General features: G+C 41.3%; 1 protein-coding gene across 1 annotated transcript in view; it reads left to right on the top strand.

Moving 5' to 3' along the window:
- Window positions 1-2,070: 2,070 nt before the first annotated feature.
- The window catches only part of SHTN1 (shootin 1), a 73,717-nt gene continuing 50,886 nt past the window's right edge, over window positions 2,071-24,901 (top strand). The window contains exons 1-4 of the mRNA XM_023753397.1: window positions 2,071-2,123; window positions 11,786-11,846; window positions 18,962-19,056; window positions 23,917-24,085. Coding sequence (XP_023609165.1) covers window positions 18,970-19,056; window positions 23,917-24,085 — 256 coding nt within the window. The 5' untranslated portion in view covers window positions 2,071-2,123; window positions 11,786-11,846; window positions 18,962-18,969. The remainder of the gene's footprint in view (window positions 2,124-11,785; window positions 11,847-18,961; window positions 19,057-23,916; window positions 24,086-24,901) is intronic.

The raw sequence follows: 24,901 nt of genomic DNA, 5'->3' as shown, positions 1-24,901 counted from the left end.
TCAGATTTTTCATTTTTATCTTTAGGTTATTCATAGAAGTAGGAAGTTCTGTTCATCTTTTTTTTTTAAGAAAAACTTTTTGTATATAAATCCAATTGTATTTTTAGAAAGTAAAAGTATAAAATTCCAATCTGATGATTTCCTGGAGCAGTGGTTCTCAACCTTCCTAATGCCGTGACCCTTTAATACAGTTCCTCATGTTGTGGTGACCCCCAACCATAAAATTATTTTCGTTGCTACCTCATAACTATAATTTTGCTACTGTTATGAATCGTCATGTAAATATCTGATATGCAGGATGTATTTTCATTGTTACAAATTGAACATGATTAAAGCATAGTGATTAATCACAAAAACAATATGTAATTATATATGTGTTTTCTGATGGTCTTAGGCGACCCCTGTGAAAGGGTCATTTGACCCCCAAAAGGGTCTCGACCCACAGGTTGAGAACCACTGTCCTGGAGTGTGTTAGCAGTCACGGTGCTGGGCTGGGAGTGGGCAGCAGTTCTGTGAGGCCCACCTGAGGCACTGTGCTCCGTCATCATCAACCCCGGGTCCTTCTCTTTCTTCCCGTCACACGCTCTGAATGTACATCCTCAACTGTGAGCGTATCTAAAAATGGTGCTCTGGCCCGGCCGGTGTTGCTCAGTGGTTGAGCATGGACCCATGAACCAAGAGGTCACTGGTTCGATTCCTAGTCAGGGCACATGCCTGAGTTGTAGGCTCTGTCCCCAGTAGGTGGCGTGCAAGAGGCAGCAGGTCGATGTTTCTCATTCATGTTTCTATATCTCTCTCCCTTCCTCTATCTCTAAAAATCAGTAAAACCACGTTTTAAAAAATAAAAATGGTGCTTTGACTAAAAGATGAATGTGGGGGGTTCAGATTACTTTATTTTTCTGGCAGTAGAGGGTTATAAGTTGAAAGCTGCTGTTTTTCTCCTCCATATAGTTGAAAACATTTCTAAGTAATTCACACGTTTTTCCAAGCCAGTGAAATGAATCTGGCTGGTGTGTGGGGCCTGGTGCATGATGATCTTGCAGTGCCTGGAAGCGGTTGTTCTTAGCTGACTGCTCAGAGCAGGAACTTTGTTGCTCTGTGGATGCTAAAGCAGGCGTGTGACAGTGCGTGGGACCTGTAAGCCGAGTTTATTTTCTGGCGGCTCATTAAGAAACAAGCCTGATTACAGCACCACAAACTAATGGTGCTGGAAGGAACTTCAGGGAACACCCACCTGCCAGGACCAAGTCTGGGTATCAGAGAGAAGCGACTCGTCATCGACCACTTATGGCTCACATGTCTCCCTGATGACCCGGGAGAACTGGAATTCGGGTTGGTGGGCTCTCATCCGCTACGGCAGCGGTTCTCAACCTGTGGGTTGCGACCCCTTTGGGGGTCGAACGACCCTTTCACAGGGGTCACCTAAGACCATCGGAAAACACATATATAATTACATATTGTTTTTTGTTTTTTTAAAAATATATTTTATTGATTCTCCACAAAGAGGAAGGGAGAGAGATAGAGTCAGAAAGATCGATGAGAGAGAAACATCGATCAGCTGCCTCCTGCACACCCCCCACTGGGGATGTGCCCGAAACCAAGGCACATGCCCTTGTCCGGAATCGAACCTGGGACTCTTCAGTCCGCAGGCCGACGCTCTATCCACTGAGCCAAACCAGTTAGGGCCATATTGTTTTTGTGATGAATCACTATGCTTTAATTATGTTCAATTTGTAACTATGAAAATACATCCTGCATATCAGATATTTACGATTCATAACAGTAGCAAAATGACAGTTATGAAGTAGCAATGAAAATAATTTTATGGTTGGGGTCACCACGACATGAGGAACTGTATTAAAGGGTCGCGGCATGAGGAAGGCTGAGAACCACTGCGCTACGGTCTCTTTCCCTTCCTTCCTCTTAGAAGCAGAAGCCCTCCGTGGCCTCTTCTGCACCCCTCCTCGTCAATAGACAAGAGCGGGTAGTTGGGGTCCCAGGTTTTCCTACCGTAAACTTGTGGCGGTGTTATATAACGTGTGTTTTCCCCCCCTTTTTTTTTTCTTTCAGCAATAGGCGAATATGAAGACCTCAGAGCAGAGAACCAGAAAACAAAAGAGAAGGTTTGTACTTTACCCTTTCTTTCCTCTCTTCCATGTGTAAAAAGCCTAGATGGCATGGTGCATTGTTCTGCCACCAATTTCAGTTAAATGCGAATGAGAGTGGGGTGTTTTTGTTTTTTTTCTTTTCTCCTGCATGTGTGGTTCAAGCTTCTATCAACTCCAGGCTCCAGATGGTGGAGAATAGCAGGCATGCCACAGTGGGCGCTGCTCTGGGAGATTAACTACCCAGCTAAATGCAGCCAGGCACCCGGCCAAGCAGCTCAAGCCCCCAAGAATTGTACTTCCCCCCAACAGTCAGATTTGGGATTCTGGTGATGGAATGGAAGGCCTGACACATGTACTTTTGGGGTTTAGACATGCTAGATTCTGGAGGGAACTGTTTGGAATGAATCCTGGGTGGTTAGCCCAAAGGCCTCCATAAACTTTTCGTCTGCTTACTTCCTCTGAGTATGTAAATAACATACCGGAAGTTGAAGAATACCCAATGTGAAGACGGGGAAGCCTGGTGATGATTTTCAGGGACCCTGGAAGTTTTATTTTTAAACTGTTAAACAATTGAACTCACTCACGTTTACAGACTACTTATCATTTTGACTCTCAACATGTTTATTGAAAATTAGTGTGTTTGTGTGTGTGTGTGTGTGTGTGTGTGTGTGTGTGTTCCCTGCAAATTTAGGGAGGGGACAAATGGAAGGGAAGGCTAATTTTTAAAAAAGTAGAAAGTGCCCTAACCAGTTTGGCTCAGTGGATAGAGCATTGGCCTGTGGACTGAAGGGTCCCGGGTTCGATTCTGGTCAAGGGCATGTAACTTGGTTGCGGGCACATCCCCAGTGGGAGGTGTGCAAGAGGCAGCTGATTGATTTTTCTCTCTCTCTCTCATATCGATGTTTCTAACTCTCTATCCCTCTCCCTTCCTCTCTGTAAAAAATCAATAAAATATATATATTTTAAAAAAGTAGAAGGACTGAATAGAAAATGAAAAGTAGGAGAGAACAGAACCGCCCATTACTGTTTTTCGACATAAATGAAATTTACTTTTCCTTGGATGTCTCCTCCATGGATGTTCCCGGCCCAAGAGGGGAAAAGCAAAACCAGTTGGAAGGGTTAACTCAGGAGAACTCTTTGACTTAACCTAGAAGATACGAGGAGGGGAAGCAAACAGGTGTCTTCATAGGATGGAAAAGGAAGGACATAGAAGAAAATGAATAGCGTAAGAGGAAGAATAAACTTTCTGTTGTCTCTTTTCTTCTTCTTTAATTCTTGCTTACTTGTAGCCCTAGCATTGCCCTAAAAGTAGATGTTCTGTAAACTCCTGTGTTGGTGGTGATGATGGTTGTTGAACTGAGAGCCACTTTCTGCAGTGAGGGTTTAAGTCAGCATTTTGAAAAACCCTAACTTAACTCTGGTGCTGTGTCACATATAGAAATGTTTTGATATTTGCAACCATAGTAAAACAAAGACTTATATTTTTGATATTTAGTTTATATATTTAAATGCCATTTAACAAAGAAAAATCAACCAAAAAGATGAGTTTGTGTGTCACCTCTGACACGCGTGTCATAGGTTCGCCATCACTGGTTTAAGTGAACCATCTGTTATGCGAGTGGAATCACAGGGAAAATGCATTTGGTAAAAGAAAGGTTATAAATTATCTTAGCCCATCCACTGTTTACACGTTTCCCTACACAGAGCATGGCCTAATACTTTTGTCACATCTGTATGCATTATTGACCTGCTTCTGTTCTAATTCTTTAAAAATAACTATTAACAGAAATGGGAAGAAAGGAAGTGGAAGCAGCGTGGAATGCCGGGTGCTTGGGTAGAACAAAATAGAGTGGTTTTAAGTTCGCCGCACTCTGTTTATCTTCTGTTAAAAGACTAGCAGGCTTATTACTGAAGATTTTCCCCCCAAAAGGGGGGCTGTATTACAAAGGAGGGCAACATATAATAAAAGCCTTTTCTGCAGCACAGAATGAGTAAAAGCAGCTGTAGTTCTGGCCGTGGTGAGCGGAGAACACCATTTTCTCTGGCCACGCACGTTCTTGTGCCTGGCTGGGTGATCTCTGTCTCCTCCGCATCAGCAGGTATACGTGGCCATCCCTGCCTCATGGCCCCAACCCAGAGTTCCATGAAATCAATCAAGGACGGGAATCCAAAGGAAGATTCCACTTGCCATAGTTAATTTGAGGTGGGGAAATTTTTGCACGAGTGGAAGGGACCCAAAAAATAAATTGCAAGTTATTTCTCCCTTCCACATGTCCACGTTAAGTCTGACTATCTTTGTTGCCAGATCATTAACCTTATCCATGGGAAGAGACAGTGGGTGGGATTCTTTTGGGTGATATATATATATATATATATATATTTTAAAAGAGAGTGAAAGGGAGGGGAAGAGACAGAGAGACACATTGATGTGAGAGAGACACATCAATTGGTTGTGTCTCCCGCATGCGCCCCAACCAGGGTCAGGCATCAAGCCTGCAACCGAGGTATGTGCCTCTGACTGGAACTGAACCCAGGACTCTTCAGTCCACAGGCCAATGCTCTATCCACTGAGCAAACTGGCTACGGTGGGTAAGATCTTTTTAGGCCTTGTTTGGAATCTCCTCTGTTGAGACAAGTGGTAGGACATGAATCTCCTCAGAGCAGGCATTGCTTAAAAGGCTGTGTTCATTACTAAGTCACCATGGGTCATGTGCTCTTCTTTATCTCCCTTATCTGATGCTTCAAACAGCCCTGGGCCAGCTCCATTTCCGGAAGAACAGGACCTCAGGGTCCAACAGGCTCTAGACTCAAACATGGATCTTCTAACCACCACTGTTCTCTTTGAAGCAGGTGAACTTAAGGGAGCGAATTAACTTTTCCACAAAGGGCTCGGTCTTATTCACAATTCTTTATTGTGAGCTCGTGAACTTCCCACACGAATTTAATTCCACACGTGATCAGACTCAGTGCTTTCCTGGATCATTTGTCCATCCGTTTGTATTCAGAAACTGAAAGTTGAGTATCAGATCAATCTCTGTCAGTAAAATCCACGATTGTGGGTGTGTGCATACAGCATTCCTGACATTCCTGCGTTCCAAGGATAAGAGTCGGAGATTTGGGAGGGTGGGCCAAAGTTTTCCTGATCTTTTCCTTTGCAGTGTTCCCTTTTTAAGAAATGTAATGACCCTCATTTTGTGGTTTTTATCATTGTCTTTGAAGGTGTGTTCAGAATCTTTTTGAGTTGATAAGGAAAGCTTTTTTTTTTTTTTTAAATATATTTTATTGATTTTTTACAGAGAGGAAGGGAGAAGGATAGAGAGTTAGAAACATCGATGAGAGAGAAACATCGACCAGCTGCCTCCTGCACACCCCCTACTGGGGATGTGCCCGCAACCAAGGTACATGCCCTTGACCGGAATCGAACCTGGGACCTTTCTGTCCGCAGGCCGACGCTCTATCCACTGAGCCAAACCGGTTTGGCGATAAGGAAAGCTTTTTGAAGGGAACACTTTTTGTTGAATGGCTTCTGAGTCCTGGGGTAGAAAAATGCCCATGAAAGTCCAGTCTACTGAGGGGCACAGGCAAGTTGACAAATAACTGTAAGAAACTGCGATGATAGAAGTGACTGCCTAGGGTTTGGGGGTGGGTGGGAAAAGGACAAAAAACACAAGGTTCCTACTCACTGCCATGTGACATACTCTTCGTAGCTCATAATGCTTGGCTTAAATGCCACCTACTGTTTTTAAAGTCTCTAATTCTCTTAGGAGCAGAATTAATTGTTTGCTTCTTTGTAATAAAACATCTGAGTATTTCTTATGCACTTACCGCATTTTATCAACACAAGTTCATTATTATCAAAATGTCTCGGGTACACGTTGTATGGGTTGGATTAAAATGTGAACACTTCAGTTTTTTTGTTTTTTATTTCTAACGTCAAAGTAAGTGGAGATTTTGGAAAGGGTGCTACTTTCTGTTATTTTATTTTATTTTTGCCTAGTTTCTAAAGAATGTTATCAACAGTATGTTAAAAAGCAAGAAAGCCTATCATATTGAAGTCAGCAACCCTTCCCAGACTTTTTTTGGGGGTAAGAGAAAACAGAGGACTAATTATTTTGGAATCAACCAAATCAAATGTTTTACTTTGCATGTGAAGCAATCTCCATATTCAGATGTTAGTCATGCTTCTACAATGGAAGGGCATTCTCTAATGACTCACTCAGGATCCTTGTCATGACTGTTTGGGGGTTTTCCTACATGGGGGCGGCAAAGGCTCATGAGCGATGAGTTGAATAGCTTTCAGCTGTCTAAGGCTGGAGGGGGGTGTGGGTGGAGCGGGCATATCAAGAAGGAAATCTGTGTAGCAGAAGAATGCCTTTAAACAGTATGTATTTGTGTCGAATATTATGAGCTGAGATGGAGATTGGAAATGCATACGTGTGTAAGTGGCTGCTTAGACGTCGTTTGGCTGGGCTACGGTCACAGTGCATCGGGCCCTTCTGTCAGCTCGCCAGGAACGAGGCATGAAAAGGGAAGGAGGCCGACCCTGTCCAAGATTGAGGTTTCGAGCAGCAAGGAAGACGATACTGTTTGCATCTTTGCTTGGTTGTCTGTTGTCAAAGTTTCCTCCTCTCGTGTTAATTTCAGAGGCGAAGGTCCCAAAGTGTTTTATTTAAAAAAAAAAAAAAATCAATCAAGAAGCCACGTTTAAAGAGCAAGATGTGCACCCATTATGCTGACTGTTCATGCATAAAACATCCACATACATGCAGTTTCTTTAGAGCCGAGTGGCAAGTGGTTGTGCCAGAGAGAAAGTAATTACTCCGCAGTTTGAAAGTGAAAACGAGTCTCTTATTAACAGCAATCTATCCAGAAACAAAAGAGCAGGGATCTCCGGGCGGATGACATGTGCTCCCCTCCGACACACAATACCTAGAATGTGGAGAATGCTCCTGAGACAGCTCTCGGGGCAGCCGCTACTTTATTGCCTCTGGAACTTGGAGGGGAAAACTTTGAATTGGAAGAAAGAACACCACCCAAAAGGGAGAGAGACTGAAAGGAATTCCATCCTCGGGGGAATGATTTCACTGATTGTGTTCTTTGAGGATAAGCACAGTGGAGTTCTGGCCAGACTTCCCTAGGTGGAACAATAGAACGGTCGATGATTATTGAAAAGGACGTGATGGTCCTCTGAGGCCATCGCCCGAGATTCTGAAACAGGTAAATATGCCCAGTTCCGATGCTTTTAAATATTGGAACTGGACATAGAAAGAGTGGCCTTCCAGAAGAATGAGTAAGAATGGGGTGGGTCGAGGCCTCTGCACTGAGTGGGACAGCCTCTGCTGTATGATCTGCAGTGTAGCGTTTCTCTCATGATAGGCAGTATTCTTATAAACTGCTTGTTCCATTGTTGATCTTTCCTGGTAGATCCTATGTTTTGTGGGAGCATGTTGTCTATTATGTTTCCCACTGTATTCTCCCCGCCCCCCCCCCCCCGTGCTTACACAGTGCCTGGCACTGTGGGTGCCCCAATTTGCTCAATGCTTGAGGAAGGAAATAGGGTGGCGTTCATGGATTATAGTCCATATGTGCTTGGAAGTCTAATTCAGCCAGCGGTAAGGTACTTACCCAGGTATAGCGTGTCCGCCCTGTTGGTGTAGTGCAGCGGTTCTCAACCTGTGGGTCATGACCCCTTTGGGGGTCGAACGACCCTTTCACAGGGGTCGCCTAAGACCATCGGAAAACACATATATAATTACATATTGTTTTTGTGATGAATCACTATGCTTTAATTATGTTCAATTTGTAACAATGAAAATACATCCTGTATATCAGATATTTACATTACGACTCATAACAGTAGCAAAATGACAGTTATGAAGTAGCAACGAAAATAATTTTATGGTTGGGGGTCACCACAACATGAACTGTATTAAAGGGTCTCGGCATTAGGAAGGTTGAGAACCACTGGCTTAAAGCAACCAGTGCTTGTGCTGCTGGTCCTCCCCAGCCCTGGGCTCCAGAGAATCACGGGACACTGTAATTAAGCGACGCGGGCCCACGAACATCTGTTGCTATTGCAAAGTCTTCATGAGCAATTCTCAGACAAAAAAGAAGCCATTTCTACAAATAGTGCAGCTGCAGGAGCAGGGTAGGGGAAGGGGCAGGGTGGGTGAGGGGTTCCTGTGGGACATAAAGATGACACATTCGTCCCAAATGGCCCGCAACCCTTGCTGGCTTCTCTCTGCGGGGAGCATGAGAGCAAGGTTACAAGATATTTTCGTGGGTTCACCTGAAATGACGGAATAAGTGGATGTTTGGATTTCTGCTTAGTGAATGGGCCTGTCGCTCATAGTTTGTTCAGCTCTGGGTGAGAATAAGCTGCATTTGCAGCATATGTAGATCCTTCCCCCCTCCCTCCGCCCTCCCGGCACACACCCCTTTCAGTAATCATAGCAGATGGTGAATTCTGTGGCTGCCAGTTCCGTCCTAATGTGGTTGTAGAAAATAGAAAGCCAGGCCACATGAAGACCCCTGAGAGAACACAGCTGGGGTTGGGGGACAGCGTCTGAATCTGCCGGTGAAGACCCTGGGGTGCGTGCACAGGCACCTCGCTAGACTATAGAAACGGGTCACCGCAGGTCAGAATACGACTGTGAGGTTGAGACCTGTTACTAGGCAAAGCCCGTCTCCCTGCACCTTATGAGCAGAGAGCATGGGCAGAACGCCTTCCTTGTGGGGCAATGGAATAAGCCTACGTCGAGTTGCCATGTGTTGCTAAGGACCAGTAAATGGTAGCTGCATTGGTGGTTTGTGTGTGATGACGGTTGGTGACTTTTTAAAAAATTAATATATTTTTATTGATTTCAGAGAGGAAGGGAGAAGGAGGGGGAGAGAGGGAATCATTGATTGGCTGCCTCCTACACGCCCCCTACTGGCGATCGAGCCCGCAACCCGGGTATGTGCCCTGACTGGGAATCGAACCGTGACCTCCTGGTTCATAGGTCGATACTCAACCCATGAGCCAGGCAGTGTTTAGAATTTTAAACACACACACACACACACACACACACACACACACACACACACAATAAATGTAGTAAATTTGTTAAGTTGGAACTAGAAACTATATTAGACAATTTTGTTTTCACAAGAAAACCTAATGAAAGGTAGTGCCCCCTTGTCTGTGGTTTCATTTTCTTAGGTTTCAGTTACCCACGGTCAACCAACATCTGAGAATATTAAATGGAAAAGTTCAGAAATAAATGGTTCGTAAGTTCTAAATTGTGTGCCATTCCGAGTAGGACAATAAACTCTTCTGATGTCCCGCTCCATCCCATCTGGGATGTGAGTCATCCCTTTGTCCAGCGTATCATTGCTGGGCATGCTACCCACACGTTAGTTGCTTAGTGGCCCTCTGATTTATCAGATGGGTTATCAGAGATTTTGAGAGATTGAGAAAGGGGGGGGGCGGAGATAAAGGGAGATACACCACATTAATATAATTTTTACTATATATATAGTTATAATTGTTCTATTTTATTATTAGTTATTGTTAATCTCTCCCTGTGCCTAAATTTATTAATTAAACGTTATCATAGGTATCTATGTATAGGAAAAAACATAGTACATATAGGGTTCGCTAATATCCGCAGTTTGAGGCATCTACTGGGGGGTCTTGGTATGTATCCCCCACAGATATGCCTTCTCCTTTAAGATAAGGATGTAGTAAACAGCTTTGCTAATTTAGCAGTCTGTACTTGTTTCGTGTACTCTAGTCAGAGTGGATTTACCCAGTGGTTTTTTTAAAGTTTGTGTTCTTGAGAGGCGAAAGAGGAAAACTGAATTGTTTGCTTCTCAACTTTATTTTTATTTTAAAAATACTTTAAAAGCACCGAAAAGTGCAGAGAATAACACAACAGATATGCAAATGCAGAATTAAATTATTTTTTTGAAATTAAATAATAAAGAATCCTGTGGATAAAATTTTTGAATATTGCCTCTGTTGTCCAACCAGTTTCCTTCCCCTCCCTATCTTTTCATAAATTTTGTCTGTATATTCTTCTATTTTGTATTTTTATATTTTTATATATGCCATATATATCATGAAATATATATATACATACATACAGTGTAAAAAAATATATATATACACACACACACACATATACATACATACAGTGTAAAAATATCAAGTGTTTGTGTGTTAAGATATCATTTGGTATATATTCCACAATTTCTTTTACTCAACATTATGGCTTTTGATGTTTACCTATGTTGATACACAGAGCTCTACGTCATTCATCTTCATTGTGTATTTCACAGTATGGTATATGAGTATACCATGATTTATTGTTATTATAAATTCTCGGCATGTTTGTACATGTCATCTTGTACACATTACTAGAGATTCCATTAATAGAATCCTGGAGTAGAACTGCTGAGTCATACTTAGGGTGTGTGCATTTTCAATTTTTTTTTTTCCAAGGTAGTTATGCCTATTGACACTTCCACTAGCAGTATGTGAGTTTCCACCTCCTGGTATTATTAGACTTTTTCAGTTTTTTTGCCAGTCTGTTAGATGAGAATATCTCACGATTTTAATTTGGGTTTTTCACATTATCAGTGGCATCATTATTTTTTTTTTGCCATAGAAATTTGAATGATCCAAAGGCATGAAATCCCAATATATTTATCTGGCATAGTAGGATTAAAATATGATATAAAGTTGTGTTTTATTCAAATGGTCCTCTTATTAAAGTAATCCACAAAATTAAAAATTTAATTATCACTCTAATAGCTAAACTCACTTTTTAAAGTTTTAGACATTTTGGATAAAAATCTTTCTAAAAGATTTTGTGAAATTCAGGGTAAAGTGAATTTAGTCCTCATAATGAATATTAGGCTTTTTAAAAAATTCATTAATACCTTCAGGGCCTATTCAAGTACTAAATAGTTGTTTCTGTACCAGATATCCTGAAAGATCCTCATGCTTTAGTAGTTTTTTGGGTGTGTGTTTGTTTTGTTTTTTTCCTTTTATGGTCTTACCTCCCAAAGACTTTTCGATGAGTCCTCCCACTTTTTAAAAATTCGTTTATGTAAATGACACATGCTCATTGCGGAATATTTTATCTTCTTTCCTTTTACATGCTGCCTTCTATTTAGAACTCTGAGGACACAAGGGTGGGTTTTTTCTCGAGCGAGAGGCACAGGGCACGTCGCAGCGGTTTATCTTCATGGGGTGGTCACTTCATGTAGTGGTCACTTCCCCTTGTGCGCCGCTGTTCTGGATATTTGAAACCATCCAGTTTCAGGGAATCTGACCTGCGGGTGAGTGGGGTGTCCCCTGGATTTGCAAAATATCTACTTAAGAAGAGGCTCAACTATTCTCTTCAAGAATGAATATATTTCCGCTTAAGGATGTTAAATTGGTCGGTTCCGCAGGTGATCAGGAGCAGTAAGGTGAGTCATTGTCTTAGAAGGTCCGAGAAAATAGGCCAGATACCGTGGTCCAAACACCAGGCTGTTTGAGCAGTACAAATACTGTGCGACCACTCATGCTTTTTTAAAGGTTTTTAATTTTTGTTTTCTTTTCACAAAATTGCTGTTGTTTATAAGTTTGCTCTTGTCTTTCCAGACTTATGATCCAAATTCACTCTTGTCATCTTTTCTCATTTCAGTGTGACAAAATCAGGCAAGAACGAGATGAAGCTGTTAGAAAACTGGAGGAATTTGAGAAAAGTACGTAAGCTTTTCAGTGGAGTTGTTACAACACATGGAGCTGTGTTTGGGGATTACGTGGGTAGACCTGTCCCCTTTGTTTAGTTACTGATGCCTTGGGCATCCACGAAAACAAGAACTGTCTTCCCATTTGCCCCCTTGATGCCCTGGCATTACTGTGAATTTTAAAGAAATGGAATGAATATTAATATTTATTGAGTGTGTTATCATAAAAGACAGTTTGTACTTACTATAAAAAATTTTACTGCGTGCACAGAACAGTTAAAGGAGAACAAAAATTCTTTGTCATCTAGACTTTTTGAGAAAAAAGTTAGCATTTTGCAGTCTTTCTTCCCTGGTCTTTTATCTGTGTTAATATGTGTCTCTACCAAAAATATAGTCATACTTTGCATTTAGCTTTGCAGCTTTCTTGCTTCGGTCAACAATATATCACAGTCATCTCTGCACATCAGTAGAAATGTATTATTAGTTTTAATTGTTGCCCATAGTATTCTGTTATATGATAGTACCATAATTTATTTAAATGTTTCTTCCCTGGTAGATGGATTATATCTGGTTTTTAGTTGTTATAAATAATGCCGTGACAAGTATTCTTATACATACATCTTTACATGATTTGTTCCTTAGGGTATAAAGAAGCAATTCTAGATTCACAGAACGTACACATTTTTAAGAGCTTGAATGTTAGAAATAGGCCTCTCCCCAAGGAAGGTTCTATTCCCATGGAAGTTGTAATACTTTTTCTAAGTGTTCGCTATGTTCATTTTTATGTGATCTAAATGTGTTACTACTTTATCCCCTAAGATAAAACGTATCTGAGGACACTCAGAAGAATCACAAGGAAATATGTCATGGGAACGGGGCCAGACCTTAGCAGGGAGCATGACCCCAGGTCACCCCTGGAAGCAGGGCCTTTCTCCACTGTTCTGCAGATGCTGTACCCGTCAGGCCCTTCGCTTATATCACCGCGTTCACTTGGAAACTTACATAACAAAACACTGTATTCTCCTTGAAGGTAAAATGGCTAGAAAAGTGCAGCGTTGCAGTTACATTTCAATAGCCAGTTTATTTTAAGTGTCTGCTGGAACAAAGAAAACCAAATGGTTGATGTTACCTGTCTTTGGAGGCCAGCGTGCTGTGACAGAAATAACTCCTGTGTGTGAATGTATGAATTACAGTTGCGTGGGATTTTCTCTCCCCTCCCCTCATGCAGGAGTAACGAGACCTCCTTACACTTGTGCTGATACCCAGTCACATCCGGATTATGCCATTGACCTTGTGACCAGTTAAGGTGCTGCATTAATTATGGACCGTGGATTGGCGCACTGTGTGCAATGGGAAGTTCTAGAGCAGTGGTTCTCAACCTGTGGGTCGCGACCCCTTTGGGGGTCGAATGACCCTTTCACAGGGGTCGCCTAAGACCATCAGAAAACACATATATAATTACATATTGTTTTTGTGATTAATCACTATGCTTTAATTATGTTCAATTTGTAACAATGAAAATACATCCTGCATATCAGATATTTACATGACGATTCATAACAGTAGCAAAATTACATTTATGAAGTAGCAACGAAAATGATTTTATGGTTGGGGTCACCACAACATGAGGAACTGTATTAAAGGGTCTCGGCATTAGGAAGGTTGAGAACCACTGTTCTAGTGGGACTTTCTTAGTGGGGACCAAGAAAGCTTTAAATATTTTTTAGAAAATTGAGTCTGAAGTTCATTACTTTAAAAAAAAAAAGATTTTTTTATTGAGTTTTACAGAGAGAGGAAAGGAGAGGGGAAACATTGATCGGCTGCCTCCTGCGCGCCCCCATCAGGGATGGAGCCTGCAACGCAGGCATGTGCCCTGACCAGGAATCAAACCGGCAACCTCTTGGTGCATGGGTTGATGCTCAACCACTGAGCCACAACGGCCAGGCTGAATGTTGGTTTTTTTTTTTAAACTGTGTCTGTGGTTCATGACTTTTGAACACGGGGTGGAATTTTAGATTTGGAAGGCGTGAGCTAGTTAACGCCAGTGAAAAGCACCATTCGATGTGAATCCGTGTAGCCCTGAGCGGTATTAGTACAGTTGGGGTGAGTGACCCCTGTTCCCTAGGCTGTTCAGGACGAAATGAGATAATCCACGTGCAGAGGGCTCAGCACAGTGCCTGGCTCTCTAGTCAGTGCTCCATGCGTGTTTGTTGCTGCTACCCCCGTCTCACTGACTGCACCCTCCGGTGCTTGGCTGCCCTTCAGAACTGAGCTCACATCATCTGCCTTCCGTGAGTTAGTTTCTGGACACGTCTGGTCTCCCCATGTGCACGGCTCTCGGGGAAAGGGTCTTCCGGGGCTGAGTGGAAATTGGCCCCCCTGCAATGTTTACCTACCAGGGCTAGTTCTTGAAGAAGAGGAAGAGCAGCTGACTGAGGCTCAGAAAAAAGCTTTGTTAGGCCGGGAGGGGAGGGGGAAGCTTACTCTCCCTGCCTTAGCCTGCTTTTCCCAGCTGGTTTTGGCCATACAGGGGCAGGCAAAAGTAGGTTTACAGTCGTTCGTTTGGAAAATGACATGCAGGTCATGATCATTACAACAGCTTTATTAACTCAAAAGAATGTTCTTCGCAACTATAATCCTACTTTTGCCCACCCCGCATTTCCATGCCATTCTTGGCCCTCCACCAGCTCTTCCTGTGCATTTTTCCTGTATTACTACACGAAAATACCACTACATAGCAAAGCCGTGTTTCCTAGGAAGACAGGCTCCTGTGAAAGTAGAAGTAAAGACAGCCCTTTCGTGAACTCAGGCCACAACCGTAGACTCTTTGCCCAGGTGTAGGGCACACCAGTGTTCCCATACCTGGCGGTTTCCATGGCTGTTTTCTTACTACAATGAAAACCTTCCCACGTAATTCGATGTTGCAGAAGGACTTCGGTACGTTCGCCACCCACACCTCACAGACATCCTGGTGTCTAAATATTGTTGAGAGGTGGCTGATGGAGAGGTGTTTAGCTCAGGAAGCAACCTCCTTGGTGGTGTCACCTTTAAATATGACAGATTAGAAGGGAACATAGAAAATTGGAGTCACCTAGAAGTAGGTTTGGTTGGGTTTTAGCAATTGGACCTCTGTCATTTGGGATTTGTTACTTCACGTCTCTGGGCCTCAGTGCTCTCAGATATAAAATTGCTGTGACAATACCTACCTCCCAGGGTGGTCATGAGGATTTATGAGAGAACCTATGTAAAGGGCTTAGCACAAGGCTGGGTACAGAGTTGGTTCAATAAATGGTGATGGTGGTTGTTTCCTAAGCAATTCTCCATGGCAGAGAACATTTTTGTAAAAGAGTGTTCACAGGTGAACTTAGGCTTGACATATATTCCCAGTCCTACAAACATGCACAAACATGATAACCTGCCTTGAATATAGCAGTGCGCTAAGTGCAAGAGAGTCAGACAGGAGCGAAACAAAAATCTCTGCTCTAATGCTCAGTTAGTAAAAGACAAACACAAATTTTTAAAAAACCCAGGTTCCCTACACTGTGATGTATTCTGTAATGCCAAGTGTGGGCAGGCGTGTTTTGGGGTCATGGAAGAGGAGGGACAAACTTTGCTAAGTCAACTCAACTCGATAGAAGCAATAATTGATGTATTTTTAGGTCACACTTCTGAGTTCTCCGAGTCATTAGAAAAACTTTTATTATGGAAAATGTCAAGCTTATACAAAAGTGAGAAAATGGTATAACGAACCACCGTGTACCCAACATGTTACCAACTCATGGCCAATCTTCTTTCTTCTGTGTATCCACTCACCCACGCTCATTGACCTCAGATTAATTTGAAACCAAGTCCCGTCATCATATCTTTTATCTGTAAATATTTCAGTAAGCATTTCCAAAATACTAGGATTTTTAAAACATAGCTGCAGTGATAGGGTCATTTTATTTTAAAGCTCATCCTTTTTGTTGTTGTTTTTTTTATTTGTTGTTGTTTTTTTTAAAAAAATATTTTTATTGATTTTTTACAGAGAGGAAGGGAGAGAGATAGTTAGAAACATCAATGAGAGAGAAACATCGATCAGCTGCCTCCTGCACATCTCCTACTGGGGATGTGCCTGCAACCCAGGTACATGCCCTTGACTGGAATCGAACCTGGGACCTTTCAGTCCGCAGGCCGACGCTCTATCCACTGAGCCAAACCGGTTTCGGCCCTTTTTGTTTTTTTAAACGTTCATGTCATTCAAATGATAGGTGGTGTAGGTGCCATGGTCATGGATTGTGGATATTGTGAGACAAGCCTGGATTTAGGACCATAGGCAAATCATTAAATGAACAATTAGAGAGTCTTAAAACGTTTATCCTCCGAAAGGTGCAAATAAATTTGTATGTTAAAAAAAGTTTTTGTGTCATGTGACGTGACTTGTGGTTTTGTCAATAGGGTCCTACTTCTTAAAGGTATAAATGCTCTTTGAAGTATTTTCCTCCCTTTGAATCTAGGAAATTGCTAAGAAGGGTTCTCTGATACCAGTTTAGCACTGGGATATTTTTTCAGACTAAAAATTAAAGCACGATTTTTAATTTGTGCTGTTCCCTCTTAAAGGAAGAAGTAAAAACCCTACATGCATGATGGAGTATTCCACAGCAGAACTGGAGAAAGTGTGGGCTAGCGCTACCTCGCTAAGTTTATCAAGTTAAATTATAGGGAAGCTTTTTACAAAATGTTTAGAAAATACGTGTTGTTATTTCTTTTTGCTAGGCGTAAACCTTATGACTGTGGAATAATTTTTCTTATTCTTCCCAGGAGCAAGAATGTTATTGAATAAAAAGCCAAATTCCTATGAAACATGCAGAGTGTTTATGTTTTTGTTATGATAGTGGAAATACCAGATTGTGGCAGAAGATGTCAAGTAGTTAAGGCTAAAAATTCAAAGTAATATTTGATGTTGTAAAAAAAATTGTATAGGTTTCTTTTCTCTTTCCTCTACATTTTTTGAAGAACCTACCTTGTAAATATAGTGATAAAGTGCCAGGAATATTAGGATTTTAAGGAAATAATAGAGCCCATTATTTAAACTACAATATAAAAGGCAATTATATTGATGAAGAGCTACACGGGCTTTGTGTGTGTGAATAAACTTGGTCTGTGTTCAGCTTCTATTTGTTCTTCTGGCATAAACACATATTGTGTGTGATTCCAGTTTAATGGGGACCCGTTTGTATGCCAAGCAGCTGCATTTTAGGACCTATTGCGTGATTTCATAGCTCTCTGAAAATTGGTTCTATTCAGAACAAGAGATAGAAGAGGAGGAGGGGGTGGTGTGGAGGGGGGAGTGGGGGGGGGGAGCTTCAACACACAATCATTTCTTTTCAATTGGAGCCAGAAAGGTTGATGACAACATGACCATTGTGTTATAATGATAAGACCACTAAGGCATCTGTACCTCTCATCAAGGCTTTCACACAACAGCAGATACAATTTAATTCACTGCTCTGTCAGCAGTGCTGATACCATTATGCCGTCTGTCTCCACAGTTATAATCACTGTCGCCGGAGAAATGCAGTTGAAATGATCTTGAGCAGTCAAAGAAACTCTCAATTAAGGCTGCCACTTCCAATGTGTCAGATTGTGTCTTATGCACTCGGTACAATTTTCACTTCCAATCCTGTTTATTTACAATGTCTACCAGTAATTACGCTTAACGTGTCATTTAGTGAGGGGGGCCCCTGCCATGCCGATTGTTGGGTGCTGCTGTACCGTGGAGTGGGAGTTTCTCGAAGTCAATGCCATCAGCAGCTTTTAGGCCCTGATGGGCTGCAGTAGTAATGTTGATAATGCAAGTATCGTGCTCATCAAGTCATAATTAGATGCCACTCAAATGTGCCACTTGTAATAACAGTGTTGATTCATGTTTTTCTCGCTGACTGCAACTACTAATTAGTTAAGTGGTTTTTGGTTGGCCTGCATTTGCCGCAGATTATTATTACCCTGGAAAAAAATGTCAAGGTTAGAGATGTTTCTGGCCATTTAGTGCCGCTCTATGAATTTGAATATTAACATAATAAGAACTTTGGACAGACTTTGGGAGTAATACATTTTTTTTTTTTAATTCGGAGAGAAATTTTTTTCCTCCCTGAGTTTAATCATAATTACAGGTTAATGAAGCTTAAATGAAGCAAAAGTAATCTCTCTTTGTGTTACGTGAGCCCGGTGCTGTACGCCTAACTTTGTTGGGTTTCACGTTTGGGTATCCTTCATTTTTCTTTTGTTAAGCCAAACAAACCTCAGTAAGTTTACATGTCTATGTAGTTAAGTAAGTTTGAGATGCTGAGCGTTTTCTTTTAACTAGAAATATGGGTGAAAGGAATTGGCATTTTTCTTACTTGTTCTTCAAAGTATAATTCAAGTTATATACCTTTAAATCTACCAAAGAATATCTGAAAAGGAATATTTTTCAAGCAGTGGTAAAATAACAAGTGAAATTTATTTTTCCTAATCTTTCTGACCATCTGGGATGCAACTCATCTGGGATGCAACTCATTAGCATCTGTTTTCATCATTATATAGTACAAAAATCTTGTTGCTATATCCTTCTCTGCCCTGGAGTTTATGAAATAATAGTGAATCCCACCGGGTCACTAATAAAGACGATAGCAAAACTCACCTTAGCTAAGCTTCCACATTATTCTTACAGGTATGGGACCAACTCCAGATGTAAGTTTAAAACATTTCTCTTTAGCTAATTTTCCTTATTAGGTCCCACTGTATATCCTGCTAAGAAAAAGAAATCATGTTTGTCACTATTTCTGTGTGAAAGGATCTTTTGCTTAAATTAGCGGTTACATATACAGCTACAGAGAAAATAGACACTTAAAAAATGACCCAAAATAGTTTTCTTAAAATGTGTTTAATAGCAATAAAAGTTCTTTGTTGTGTTCTTTTTTTTCTTTCTGCATTCAAATATCAGCTCCGATTTAACCAGGGCAGTATCTTAAACACTTTTCCTCACCATCCCTAAAGGTCTGGCCAGCGAAAGAACTGAAGTATTCTTAATCATGGGACAAGATGCGTGGGCTTCTGGAATAGCTGACTAATCTCTGAATGCTGAGACTTTTTTTCCCCCTCATTCCTAGTTTCTCACATGGTTATAGAGGAAGTTAATTTCATGCAGAACCATCTTGAAATAGAGAAGACTTGTCGAGAAAGTGCTGAAGCCTTGGCAACAAAGGTGAGACTTCTAATGAAAGAAATGTGACCTGAGCCTTTACATTTCTGCTTGCTTTTCTACACAGCGGGTTCTGTCTTTTGTTGTTGTTGCTGCTTTTTTAGTTTTTCAGTCTGTCATCTCCACTGTTGAGGAAAGTGTTATAAGGTCTCAGAATCCTGAAATATGATTATGTAAATATCTGTCTTCATTACCTCCTCCCCCCCCATCACCTTCCTCTAAAGCAGCGGTTCTCAACCTGTGGGTCACGACCCCTTTGGCGATCGAACGACCCTTTCACAGGGGTCGCCTAAGACCATCCTGCATATCAGATATTTACATGACGATTCATAACAGTAGCAACATTACAGTTATGAAGTAGCAACGAAAATAATTTCATGGTTGGGTCACAACATGAGGAACTGTATTTAAAGGGCCAGAAGGTTGAGAACCACTGCTCTAAAGTATTTCATTTAATGTGACTGAAATTCTACAAACCTATGTATCTATCTAATTTGTATGCATTAACAGTATGCTTGCTAGAGGTATTTGCTGAGGTTCTTTTTATTGTACAAGGGGCGTGTGTGTGTGTGTGTGTGTGTGTGTGTGTGTGTGTGTGTGTGTATTTCAGCATTTGTGCTTCTTGCCTATGAAAAGTAGTCCCGGAGTAATTTGTTGAACTGGACTTTCCGAATGTCTATGCATTTGGTTAAAATGCTCACCAAATTTCAAACTAAGCCGGTGTGACATAAAAGAGCAGTGAGTGTTTCATGTTGGAACCAGATGAAAAAGTCAGCCTCCAGCCCTGCATTTCAGGTGATTATTTGTGAAAGCAAAGCGAGGGCATGCGGAAGGTGACCCCCAGTGCTCTGCTGATTGCTTCTAGCTGATGAATTTACCAAGTGTGTAATTTTCTATATTCTGCCTCATCAGAAGTACATTATTATTAAAGAATGTTTTCATCTCTGTCTTATGTGTTTTGGGTTGCGTAAAAGGCATCTGAATCATTTCATCAGAAAATGGACTACAGCAATTTTCACCCAAATTTCATTAGTAATGCCGGCTGCGATTCTTCCCTTTCCCCCCATCACCTTCCTCTAAAGTATGCCTTTTCATGTGGCTGAAATTGTACAGATCTATGTATCTATGTATCTGTCTAACGTGTATGCATTAACAGTATGCTTGCTAGAGGTATTTGCTTAATTGTTTGCATAATGACACTACATTAGAATTCATAAGATATGCAGTCAGAACCTAACTAAGAATATAAATATGTGTATGTAGCTTCTCTTCTGTTATTTGTCTGAAGAACACACAGCGTTATAGGCCATCACTTACAGTGATAACATGGGTGCTCTCACGTCAATCTCCACTCTCCTGCCCATCACTGGGGTGCACTGGTCCATAATACTGTGTGGACTCTTTCTTCATTTTCTCTATTTCTTCTTTTGAAACAAGCAGGGAAAATACTGGTGTATTGGAAGCATACTAAATGCTCTGAGGATGGTCTGTGTATTTTCTCTTGTTATTAACAAGTGTTCCTTCTCAATAGAACACCCAAAGGGAGAACAGCGACTACCTCTCAGGACTGGCAGAGTTTATGGAAATCAGTGGTTTGGGAAACAGTAGACACAGGTGTTATTCCTGGTTATGTCATTTTAGGCATATGCGACTCTGGGCAGATTAATTGTGTTTCCCATACTGCTGTCTCATCTTAAATGACAGGATGGACTAGAGTTAGTACTGGAATGAGAATGGGATAGACTATTCCTTTTTTCACTATGCACTTGATCCATATCATAATTTTAAAAAATACTTTATCTCCTCCCCCCGCCTTTTTAATTTGACAGGTGATTTTGAACAAGAGAATTCACCTCTGTGAGCTACAGTTATCTTGTCCTAAGTGTCAGGATAGAACAGGGTTGACTTCTTTAAGAGTACCCCAGACACACTGACTCTAGGGATGTGGCCCAGGCATGGTGGTTTTGGGTGCCTGGTTTGATAGAGGCATTAAACTCTTTTTTCACTTTTTAAAATGTTTTTATTGATTTTTAGAGAGAGAAGAAGGGAGAGGAATAGAGAGCTAGAACCATTGATGAGAGAGAAACATCATTGATTGGCTGCCTCCTGCATGCCCCCTACTGGGGATTGAACCTGAAGCCTGGGCATGTGCCCTGACCGGAAATTGAACTGGTAACCTCTTGGTTCATGGGTCAGGGCTCAACCACTGAACCACTCTGGCCGAGTCATTAAAGTCTTTTAAGGGCAAAATGTTTATCAGGCTGTTAACTAGTATTGTGATGGTGGCCTGGGAAGTAATGTATTGAGACCAATTGGCAAAACTTAATATTTTATTTTATTTTATTTTATTTTATTTTATTTTATTTTATTTTTCATGACAATCCTGCAGGAGGAAAAAAAATGTATAGATAAATACCTTGGTTGAAGAAAACTAGCTGATAAAAGGTTTCCAAAGGAAATTAGCACTAGCTACACCTCTCTTATTACTAGTAGCTAACACTTGCTGACTTTTTACTATGTCAGCCACTGCAATAAATACTTTATATGTAACATCTCATATTTAATCTTCATATTATGAGATAGAGATGGTTTTTATCCTTAGTTTGCTGATGAGAAAACTGACACTGAACTTAGGTTATTCTGGAAGCAGAGGCGATTTGATTGTAGAGCTGGTTCTTCGCTCTGCTGTGCTGATTTTATAGAAATGCATGGTAAAGCGTTGCATTGCTCTACATCCATGATTCTCAGTATTGATGTGCATTGGAGCCACCTGGGAAGCTCTGTGCTGGGCCACACCAGAGAGTTTGGTCTGGTGAGGGCCTGTGCATTGGGACTTTTAAAAAGCTCTGTAGAGATTCTGGTATGCAGAGTTTGGGACCATTTGTTTAAATGTTAGGATGCAGAATTACAAATTAAATTTTGAGAGTTTTTCCCCCCAATTTTTCCTTCAATTGTTATTTTTTTCTAACATTCAGAAAAAAAAAATGCCTTGCTTGAGAATTGACCAGGACCTTTGAGCCTCTAAAGTTAGATATGCTGTAAGGTTCATGGTTCAAAGACCACCCCCACCCCAAACAGTGTTGACTTGAATTTTCCATTTTCAGGAAGAGGGATTGGGAAATCACGGGCCTCCTGATCCTCTGATGTAATCTGGGGAGCTAGAAGCCGGAGCTGTGGGCTGGGGATGGGGAATAAAGGCTGTGTCTGATTCCCTGAGTAGATCTCTCCAGGCTTCCCAGGAAGAATCCATGGAGGCTTCCACGCCGTTTCTAGGAGATTCTTCCTGATTCCCCAGAGAGGAAGCACCTCTTGTGCTCTAGAGCAGCTACTTGAGATATATTTAGATTTAATATTATTGGGGAGGAACTAGATCTCCCAGTTGGAATGGGCTGGGCTTTCCTGAGAGATTCCCCGAGGGATTCAAATTATGATCATAAATGAAGGGCCAAAGCCAGACAAGTAGCGGACTAAACATCTTATTCTGGTGTAAGGTTCACAGTAGGGAAGGGGAGGATGCTTTCCAATGAATAATGCTTCTGTTTGTATTTCTTTTCAGTGTCAGTTATTAATTCAGAACACGTCTGGATGATTAATAGCCCTTACTAAAGGAAATAATGTTTGCATTTCTGTCTTACATTTTAACTAGAAAACTCAATCTTGTCAATACTTTCATGTACTCAAGTAAGAGAGGACTTTATTTTTTAGTCTTAAGAAGAGAAAACATCAGCAACACCATGTTTTCCCCCTGTGGACTTTGGACCACGGCTGCTCTTTGTGTGTGCATTGTACTAACATTTTATATGCACACAAACACATGAGCTAAAGAAGGTAATGATAGTTGAGTAACACTAAAAAACAACTCACTTCTACATTAATGAATAACAGATACCTCAGTGAATTAGGATTCCTTTTCTCTGCTATGAATTCGAACTCTTTTTATAGAAATAATGGGAACCTATCTTGAACTTTCTTTTCTTGTGTATCATTAGAACTCTGTACAGATAGAAATACATCTTGAACTGGCTTAATTAAGCAAGAGAAGAAAAGAGCAGGCATTTGTTACAGAGGGATTGGAGAATCCCATCCATTCTGTGTGCTAGACACAGTTCAGGAATGGGCTGGAGCCATGTGGGAAACCCTATCTCCCCTGCTTTTCTCTGCCTCTCTCTACACATCAGCTCCATTTTTTGGCTTGGCTACATACAGACCGCCTTCCTCTCTTCCTCGATCCAGTAGTGGGATGTGGTCACGAATAGCTTCTGTGCATCCAGACCTATGGAAAGAAGCTCATCTCTCTGATCCAGCCTCCAGATTTCTAGAGAAGGGGTCCAGCTGCCCAAGCTTGGGCCCTGTGCCTAATCCCTGGTCTAAGTAGCTATGGCCAAAGAGATAGGATGTGTTTTGGGGACTGAGGCTGTTCCCATGGGAATCACGTGGAACAGTGAAGAGGATTGTTAGTACCAGAACAGGGGAATCCTGGGCAAACAGACCTTTAAAAAGTGTTCAGAGCACAGCAACAAAGAAAACATTTGCTTGAAATTAAGTGCCTTACTTAAGACAATCAAACTGATTTTGGGCTTAATCTGTGCTGGTGTTTGATCTTAATTCCTCTTATATTTCTTATCAGTGACAATTAACATTCTCACATGCTGTAACCCAGGCATCAGGTCTTACTTAAAGTAATAACTTTAATATTAAAAGTGTAAATAAAAGCCTTCTTTCATGAATCTTCTAATTGTTATTTCCTGCTGTGAATGTTGATGAGTATGTAAGACAGAAGTGCCCTTCACTTGTCTGTTGTTTAGAAACCCAAGATACTCATTTGACTGCTGTTAAAATCACTGTTTTTACATTTTGCCTTAGCTAAATAAAGAAAACAAGACATTGAAAAGAATCAGCATGTTATACATGGCCAAGCTGGGACCAGATGTAATAACCGAAGAGATCAACATTGATGATGAAGAAGCAACTACGGATTCAGAGGCTACCGCTGAGCCGTGTGTCTCAGTGCAGTGCCAGAAGCAGATCAAAGGTGGGACCCGTGGCTTAATTATTGAACTTGTTTTCGATAACGTTTCCCAACCCGGGTTGCACATTGGAATCACACGAGAACTTTAAGAAATACGGATGCCTGGGTTTTACCTTGAGAAAATTCTGATTTCAGTGTCCTCACGTGGAGCGTGGTTGAAAGTCAAGATAGGCTCTCACCTTTGTGTTTCATGAGTTGCTTTCTTGTTTGGGACTAGGCCCTTTTGAAAGCACTGTCTTGACAAACCGCCCAGTTAGTCTATAAACTTCTTAAGAGCATGGACTGTATGTTAAGATATTTTTGGTGAAATTATAATGCAGTGAAAGAGTGAATATAAATATCTGTAGTCAACAGCTCCTGGTTGTGGTTCCCTGTTGGAATCTTCAGGGAAGATTCCTCCCCAAATTGCTTAGTCTCTGCCCTCAAAGAACGTGTCATGGGATTCAGGCAACGAGCTGTACGCAATACGCAGTATGAAAAAACTGCGTTAATTAGCAGGCAAGGTCACACGATACATCTATTAAATACACATTTATTTTATTCATAGATACGTTGGGTACGTGAAAGACGTCGAAAAGCAGATTTTGGTTCAATAACTAGTGGGGTACCTGAGGTTAGTGCACACCTCAGAAGCAATACTTGTTAGCTTGGTAGGCGGCACTTCAGGTGGAAGTTCAAGGAGAAAGTACAGTCAGCCCTCCATATCAGTGGGTTCCGCATCCGTGGATTCAACCAACGGCAGATAGAAAATATTTAGGGGGGGAAATGTTATGTTGTTGCTGATAGGTACAGTGTAGTTTGACCTAAGGTGGTTGCATC

The sequence above is a fragment of the Myotis lucifugus genome, unplaced genomic scaffold (genome assembly GCF_000147115.1).
Source record: "Myotis lucifugus unplaced genomic scaffold, Myoluc2.0 scaffold_44, whole genome shotgun sequence".
Taxonomy (NCBI): Eukaryota; Metazoa; Chordata; class Mammalia; order Chiroptera; family Vespertilionidae; genus Myotis; species Myotis lucifugus.
Note: the sequence above shows the minus strand (reverse complement) of the source record. Positions and strands in the feature narration are given on the sequence as shown.